Genomic DNA, 9,226 nt, shown 5'->3' on the forward strand with positions numbered 1-9,226 from the left:
CTCCGCATCTGGCCGCACTGGCCGCTGGAGCATCGCCCTCAGCGCCTCCGCCCTCTGCATCCTCTCTGGTGGGTCCGGAGCAGCTAAGCTACCTAGCCGCTAAGCTACCTAGCCGCTAGCCGCAGGAGGCGCGTGTTGATGACGTCGCGCACACGGCTGACCCGCCTGGTTGACATACCCGTCACAGGCAAGGAGCCAGGAGGGAGTAGATAACGGATGCACCGCGGCCCTGAACTCCGGGGAATATGGACATTACCCGGAGGAGCTGTATGTGAGAACGCACATGTCCGAATGTCAGTTGGACCGGACTTCTCACCCAGCCGCCTCCCTGGTCCAGTGTGTCGCGCGTTGATGGCGTCTGCATCGTGCGACTGGCGCCAAACCGGAAGAATACGATAGAAAAACACCCGAGGGTGGAGGTGGAGGTGGAGGTGGAGGCCCGGGCGCCACAACACACCGCGACGATGTTCAACTGGAGGGACGACGAGATCCGGGAGCTCCTGTCGGTGAGGGCCGACGCCCAAATCGTCCGTCAGATGAAGGGAACCGTACGCGACTCGGTGGTTTACGACCAGATCACGAAGCGGCTCCGTGAGCGCGGCGTGGTCCGGGCCAAGGCGCAGGTGAACAGCAAGCTGAAGACGCTGAAGCGGCAGTACCACCAGGTCGCCGAGCTCAACGGCCGCGGTGGAACCCGCCGCGGGGCCTGGTGCTACTTCGGCCTGTGCGAGGCCATATGGGGCCCGGGCCACGCGGTCGCGGGCACGGCCTCCGCTTCGGGGAGCCCGGAGCCGCTTTCCGCCTCCAGTTGCCCCGAGACGCCGCACAGCGACGCCGAGGAGCGGACCCCGGTCCCTCAGACTGATGTGTCCGTCAACGATTCTGGCTTAAGTTCAGGTAAGAACCGTTGTTATTGTGGGAAACACGGTTGTCCCCGCTCTTTTGTGTTCGCACGCACTACGTTCAACAAGGTGCGGATCGAGGGGTGCAGGGCACTGGAGGTCGCGCATGCGCAGTACTGGCTTCCCGTTAAGCCCTGGAGAAAGTAAATAAAAAGTCCAAGATCTGGAATAACATCTGAAACGGCAATATTTCACTATTTACTTTAAACTGTTAAGAAAGTTAAGTCTTGGTGGTTTAAGGCGCGGAGCCAGGTAAACAGAAGCTCAAAGTGTTTGATTAGTCAAGTGTACAGTACAACACAAGGTCATTCAGTACAATGAAATTCTTGGGGCATGACAGGCAACAACTGCGTAGTGGCATAAACAGATCAAATAACAAGGAAAAGATGAGGAGGAAATAAAACAATTTAAATAAAGTAAGAGTCGAAGACAAAAAAAAAAAGTAAGAGTCGAGTTACAAATACGGGCAAGAGGTGGCAGTGCATGCACATCAAATTAAAACAAGAAAATAATCCTAGAACGGAAACTAAAAACTGGACGTTGTAGCAGCACAGGGCACTGTGGAGGAGCCCTATTTACAAAGCCAACCCCACCCAAATGTAAACGTTAAGAGCTTGAGATGGAGAATCACGAAGATGGAACCGTGAGAGTCGAGCGGCAGTGATCCCAGGGGCAACTTAGGGGGGGGGGGGGCGGCTTCCGGACGGTTCCATCACCTTTGGGACCCTATGCCCAGGTCAGATGACTGATCCTTACGTCAGCGGTGGCGTAGGCTTCGTCAGAACATCGGGGCGGAGTGCATCTATGCCGGGGGGGTTCGCCCCCGCGGGGAATTCTGAGCATCAAACACGTCACTTCCTGCGTTCTGGGTCGTTTTTTGCGCCGATTTGTGTGCTGTCTGTAACGGCTCATCAGGGCAATGTCGTTATTTCAAGATTCAAGATTTTTTATTTGTCACATACATATACATACTTTCATACATATATGCAGTGAAATGTAATGCAACGCACCCGGTGATAGCACACAATATGTCCTAGGAAAAAATAAAAAATAAAATAAAAAGTAGAAAATTCCTTTCTAATAGACCGACTGACTCCTAAAACGTAATACAGTAAGTGGAATACTTATAGAATAAGATAAAAATATATAGAATAAAATACAATAAAAATAAATTGAAATAAGATGGAAAAGATAGAAGGAATATGCCTATGTATATACAGATATGTGCATTTAAAGTGGCATGTGAATTAAAGTGGCATGTGAATGTGAATAGTGTGAGGTAGTGTTTGGGATAATACAGCACAGTATACAACAGTACGGCGCAGCAATACGGCATCACGAACAACCCTGAACAGTGATACAGTATGTGGTACAGTATGCTACATACAGTACAGTAGGTAGTGGAGCCTAGTGCATGGCTCAGTTAGGACCCCTGGTGAGGTCAGCGTTGACAGTTCTAATGGCTTGAGGGAAAAAACTCCGTCTCAGTCTCTCTGTTCTCGCTGTGTGACTGCGGAGGCGCTTGCCTGACCGCAGCAGCTGAAACAGTCCGTTGTTGGGGTGATGAGGATCCTTCATGATCCTACGGGCTCTGCTACTACACCTCCTGGTGTATAGCTCCTGCAAGGGGGGGAAGGCGCCTATTTACGGAAAGGAAGACGTAGTTCAAAATAGCGCTATAATGCGTACGTGCAAGAGGTGTCTGAGAAACTGCCACGGCAGCCGCCGCTTCATCGTGTACTCCCCGCTATTTGCCGGGCGCTCGGCGAGCCTTCCGCCCCGTGAGGTCATGCACAGTGCCCCCCCCCCCCAGTCCAACTTCTTCACCCGCTCATTTTCCATCCATGACATGGCCGATCCCCTCAGTCCGTGCTGTCCCGCTGTGCCTCCTCCGATCTTTTTTTTAATTCCTTGTAGTTTGGAGAATGGGCGCTCGGCAGTGGCGACGGTGGCGGCAAGAGTCAGAAACTGTTGACAAGTTATTGAGGGTGGCGTACAGTTTTTTGTTTTTTTTTGTGACGCAATGTGTATTACCCGGCATACATCTGGAGGCCATCCACGTGCGCGGCTGTGTTGTAACGTGAGCGTCCAAATAAAACAAGTACTCATTCAACACAACTTTTCAAAATGATTTAGTTAATTGAATGGTTTTATCTGAGCCATGACTCAAATTTTTTGAGGCAGTTTATCAACCATGATACAACTCTATCTATATATATATATATATATATATATATATATATATATATATATACATACACACACACACACACACACTGTTGACAGGTGCACAAGTCTCATTGAGTGCTACAGAAATCGCTTGATTGCAGTGATTAACTCTAAATGTTGTGCAACAAAGTTTTAGGTAAGGGTCCCATCATTTTTGTCCAGGCCATTTTAGAACATAATTGATCTCTTTTGCAATAATTGATCTCTTTTCACAGTTTCTTTGCTTTACTCAATGAAATACCAAAGGCATGCAGGTATACATGAGAAAATTGCTTTTAATATTATCACTTTTCAAGAGGAATTGTTCAGGAGCATTGTTTCAATGAGTTGTAAGGGTAACAACACATTTGTCCACGTCTGTGTGTATATATGTGCACAGACTGAAGGTATGGCAATGCTTTAAAGGTGACTCAAACAAATGATTATGTTAAAACATGTTACGGTCCTGCCAACTTGCCAAGGGGCTGCGCAGTCTGCGGCCCATACTAGGGTGGCCCTTCTGGCATTTGCCCAATTGCCAGATGGCCAATCCGTCACAGGTTAAGTTGCTCAGTAGGGAAATGAGAGCTGGGATGGCCGTGTCCCTTTTTATTGCAATTTATAACCAACTCTTCAGCAGATCTTTCTCTCGCTTCCGGGGCTCGCCTCCTTCCCTGTCTCCTCTCCTGCACTCTCCACCGGGAACCCGTCCCTAGACATCTGGGCTAATTACCCACAATTATCCTGATAATCTCCCCTCCAACCAGAGCAATTATATTACATTACATTATAACAACCCACCGATGAACTTGAACCCCCGTCTCCTCCCTTCCCCCACAGTCATACACACACTGCGTTACAATAAGTACCAACGTCATATTAGGGATCGGTATGGTCCATTTTAGGGGTGTCTGAAATTGTATTACAAGATTCTTCCAGGCATGAATATGGGAACTGTATTGAAATATTTACCATTACAGGTATGGATAAATAAATATTTCGACCCCGCCCCCGATCTGTTGTTTTTACCTCTTTGGGGGGGGTCTACGTCGAACTTAAGGGAGTCAGACTCCCCCCAATCCCCTCCGTAATTTGAATCTGTGGTAAGATTTTATTTTACCCTTGATTGCTTTTAATTATTCCTGTAGCCTGGATACTTGATACAGAGCACAACAGAGGTAATGCATAATGGCTAACGATGATAGCTGTCTTTGTAACTACTGTTAAACTAATGTCCTTCCTCTTGCTATTGTTAGAATCGTCGTGTCGTTCTTCGCCTAAGAAGAGGAGGAGGAACCAGACGCGCTCGGAAAGGCTATCTGCAGACATGAGGGACCTGTTCAGTGAGATGGACAAGGACTTCAACGAGCGAGAGCGGCTTCGGTTGTTGGAGCAGCGGGAGTACGAGGAGCGGGTACGGAGAGAGGCGCGGGCAGAGAAGGCGCAGGAGATGGCCGTTCTTCAGGAGATTACTTCTGTGTTCCGACAAATGGTCCAGCGGATGCCTGCCACGCAGCCTCCATACCCTGGCTCAGCACACACCTCCTCTAGTCAAGACCCCTGCGACCCCCGTGACCAGAGGCAGGGCCCTACTTTCACCGACCTCCAACCAACCACAGTATTTCCACAAGGTGAGAACGCGTCTGACACGGACAATCTCCTGTTGTGTGCTACGTGTGTGAAAGGGCAACTGCAGACCATGTCCGGACCTGATTCTCAGACATTGTCCGGAGTTCATATCAGAATACGATTATTGATACATATGCTTTTTATTTTTATATGTAAATGTCACTGGCAGCATGACACATTTGGGAGTGTTTATTTATTCAAATGAGTTACTACACAGACACGCCTCCCGACAATTTTTGGGGATTTATTAGCACGTATTAAGTAACAAATTGCACTTCTCTGAGCCACCCTGATATTGGAGTGAGTGAGACACTTTTTTTTTACACTAAGATTTACAAGAAACATGAAAATGAGTTCTGATATCATAGTCATTCAAGTCAATTTAATCCAATTTTTACGCTTCTGTTTCAAGATTCAAGAGCTTTATTCGTCACATACGTATACATACTTTCATACATATATGCAGTGAAATGTAATGCAACGCACCCGGTGATTTTGCACATTATGTTCTAGACTGAACACAGTAGCTACCTAATTTCTACTTGACTAACTAACTGATTCCTAAAACCTAATGCAGTCAGTAAATAGAATAATATAGAATAAAATTAAATAACTCAAAGGTAATGCAGAGTGGGGGTACAAAATAGAAATAAAGGGAATAGACTTTTGTATGTATGGGATAGGCTATTATGTATATCCAGATATGTGCATTAAAGTGGCATGTGAATAAAGTCAGGTAGTGTGTGTGTGGAGATATACAGCACAGTATACAACAGTACTACACAGCAATATGGTAAAACCCAACAGAACAGTATGCAGTAACCCAGAACAGTGATACAGTATGCAGTACAGTATGCTACATACAGTACAGTAAGACAGTGGGGCCTATGTGTTTGTCTCAAGACCCCCGATGAGTTCAGCGTTGACAGTTCTTAGGCCTTGATGAAGAAACTCCATCTCAGTCTCTCTGTCCTCGCTGTGTGACTGCGGAGGCGCTTGCCTGACCGCAGCAGCTGGAACAGTCCGTTGTTGGGGTGGTGAGGATCCTTCATGATCCTGCAACTCTGCTACTACACCTCCTGGTGTATAACTCCTGCAAAGGGGGAGGGTAGTTCCAGTGGTAAGTTCAGCTGAACGCACCACCCTCTGCAGGGCCCGCCTGTCCTGAGCAGTACAGTTCCCAAAGCAGGCAGTGATGTTGCCTGTCAGGATGCTCTCTACCGCTCCACAGTAGAAGGACTTGAGGATCCTCACCAAGACCCTGAGTTTCCTCAGCTGCCTGAGGTGGAAAAGACGCTGCCTCGCCTTCCTCACCAGAGTGTCTGTTTGTAAAGTCCATGTTAAGTCCTCTGTGGTGTGGACTCCCAGGTACTTGAAGCTGCTCACCCTGTCAACAGAAGTCCCATTAATCACCAAGGGCGCGTGCGTCCTCGATTGTGATCCTCTCCTAAAGTCCACAATCAGCTCCTTAGTTTTGCTGACGTTCAGGTGTAGGCTGTTGTCCTGGCACCAGAGTGACCTCCTCGCGGTAGGCCTTCTCATCGCCGTCGGTGATCAGGCCACCATTACGGTGTTGTCAGCAAACTTGATGATGGTGTTGGAGCTGGACCTGTCCACACAGTCGTGTGTACAGGGAGAACAGTAGGGACTTAGGACGCAGCCCCGGGGGGGATCCTGTGTGACAGAGCTGGACATGTGCCTCCCCACGCTAACCACCTGGGGCTGGGCTGAGAGGAAGTCCAGGATCAGGCACACAGTGGAGTGTTCAGTCCACCAACTTGGTCAGGGAGTCATTGAATATCCTAGTGAACACTGGGGCTAGCTGGTTTGCACAGGTCCTCAGTACCGGTTCACGCGCGATGCACGGCTTGTAAACAGGAACCGGCGAAATCGTTGTGTGAACTGATTTCCAGGAAGCACGGAGCGAGACGGTCTTGTATCCGTTCTTGTAAGGTGTGTAGCAATGGTCCAAAGTTCTATCTCCGCTGGTGGCACACGTGTGATTGAAATTAGGCAGAACCTTTTTAAGGTTTGCCTTGTTAAAGTTCCCAGCCACCACCACAGCCGCATCGGGATGTTCATTCTGAAATCCGCACAACACATCAAATAGGTTCGACAGTGCTGTGTCGGTGTTTGGTTGCGGTGGAATATAACGGCTGTGATGATGACCAAGCTGAATTCCCGGGGGAAGCTGTTGCAGGTTTGGCAAGAAGGAGCGAGACTCTTGGTGTCTTCGTCAGGCAGAGGACGCACCAGTTTCTCGTGTCCCGTTGGAATTTAATCCTCGCTCAAAGTTCATCCATCTTGTTCTCCAGGGACTGAACATGGACAAAAAGGATGCTTTGCAGAGGTGGACGGTAAGGTTGCGTCCTCATTCTGACCCGAATACCGCCTTATTTACCACTGTGCTTGGAACAGCGGCTCCATTGTTGTTGCTGTTGATGTTGAGAGCGTTGGCGCGTAAAATCTCCGGCGGCTACTCTGGATCCGTGGATAAAAAGTCCCCAAGTTGTTCTTTCACGCATTTTTTATATCCAGGAGTGCATCGCAGCCGTAGGAGATCACCGCCGATGCTTTTTTGGCGGAAATTATGATTAAAAAAACGGAAAAAAATACAAAAATGTGCATAGTCGACATGGAGCGCCTGCGCAGGCGGCCGCAAGGGGCAGCGCCACGATCGTGACACAAGTTAATTTCTGTAAATCCACATCAGAATTCATACTCTCAAAACTTTTATAAAATGTTGTTTTTTTTTTAGTTTTTTTTTCCTCCCCCAGATTACTGTAGTTTTCAGCCAAGAAAGAAGGCCACTAATACTACTAGTGCTGGTTCTTATACATCTATTCATTCATATTATTCAGAATAAGAACTGTATATGTCCTGAATAACACCAATGGTTATGTGTGATTTTCATGGTTCTCTTATTTGGATATGGCAGCGTTGCCTCCAGAGCTCCAGCAGCTCTCTGTCTGTAAAGAGGAGCTTCCCCCTGAGCAGCAGGAGCGGGGCCCCGGTCTGGGCCAGGAGGAGCCGGGGCCCCCGCACATTAAAGAGGAAGAGGAGGAGTTCCCCGTGAAGACTGAACACGATGAAGAGTGCGCTCAGTGGTCCCAGCTTCATCAGCGCCAAACTGAGGAGGAGAGAGAGGCAGAAGCTGTAGCCAGCACCTCAACTCAACAGATGGAAACACAAGAAGTAGAAATAGAAATTGACGTAGATCCAGAAGATCCAGCTGCTGCTTTAGAACCAGGTGGTGCAGAGCAGCTCCTCCCTTCATTTTAAGAGAAGGGAAAAGGTTAAAGGTTTTATGGATAATATTTTTTTTTATGCAAGACACTTGTTTTGGGTTTGCATGATTCCCTCAGTTACACAGCCCCCATTCATCAGCAGTCATCAGGTCCAGTTGGCTGTCTTTTTTAATGACTGAATTCATATTAATGTGCTTTTAAATAAAAAAGGAAAAGTTCAAATGTTTTTTGTAAATGTTCTTTATGCAAGACACGTGTTTGCGGCTCGATTCCCTCAGTGACATAAAAGTTAGTGGCAGGTTACTTTGTTTTCTAGTATTTTAAAAATACAAATGACATGTATTTTAATTAAAAACATTTGCTCACCCAAGTAATATGTTATTTATTTTGATGCATTTAATCATGTATTTTTATTTTGTATCTAGATAAATTTCAATGTATTTTTGTCCATCTCTGACCACATGATCGCCCACCTCTAGAAAGTACGGCTGATTAAACTAGGCTGTGTATCAGCTGACCTTCCCCCTGTTACCGTGGATGGGCCGTCGTATTCAAATCCTACACCTAACCACTGAATTGGACAAGGACAGTGAAAACCGGAGTGAACACAAAACACTTTTGTGTTTTCCTTTTGAACGTAACTGGGTGGTCAAGACCCTTCCCCGGGGTCGAGGCTTGTGGCGCTGGTCCGATCCGGCTCGTATACAGCGGGAGCCAGTGGGCGAATCGGCAGTCTAGCACTGGAACAAAGGAACGGCTGACAGCTCACAGGAACACCCCCCCTTCCTCTCCATATACTGTCCGTCTTTACTGCCTGCAGCCCTAAACAGCCACGGATGGCCCGTACCCCCCCTACTGTGAGTGTGATAACGGGCTTGGTCGGGCGGAGTACCCCTGACATGCATCAAGCTCTCCTCCCTAGACTCACCACTGCCACTCACTGGGCTCATTTACCAGTTCACTATAGCAACCAAGTCCAGCTGAGAATCAACAGCTTACAGTCTCTGATCAGGTGGATAAGTCTGTGACTACTTGTCATGGCCTTCCAAACAACTTATTAATTATTGACAATTATGAAAATTATTATTTAAAAAAATACATTTGCAATTTGGCCATCCATTATCCTCGACAAGATACCACAGTATATTCTATAGTATGATCTACACTATTGCCGACTTAAATATATACTGTATATTATTCAATAAGCTTAATACTATGCACATTCCGTGGAAGCTCCAA

At 47.4% G+C, this 9,226-nt stretch overlaps 1 protein-coding gene across 1 annotated transcript; it reads left to right on the plus strand.

Annotated features, from left to right (window-relative positions):
* Window positions 1-200: 200 nt before the first annotated feature.
* On the plus strand, window positions 201-8,915 carry LOC307243886 (uncharacterized protein). Its single transcript, XM_080018856.1, has 3 exons — window positions 201-897; window positions 4,367-4,741; window positions 7,678-8,915. The coding sequence occupies exons 1-3, from the start codon at window positions 465-467 to the stop codon at window positions 8,019-8,021; spliced, it is 1,152 nt and encodes a 383-aa protein (XP_079874982.1). The 5' UTR covers window positions 201-464; the 3' UTR covers window positions 8,022-8,915.
* The last annotated feature ends 311 nt before the right edge of the window (window positions 8,916-9,226 follow it).

Source organism: Zeus faber (assembly GCF_960531495.2).
Source record: "Zeus faber genome assembly, chromosome: 1".
Lineage (NCBI taxonomy): Eukaryota > Metazoa > Chordata > Actinopteri > Zeiformes > Zeidae > Zeus > Zeus faber.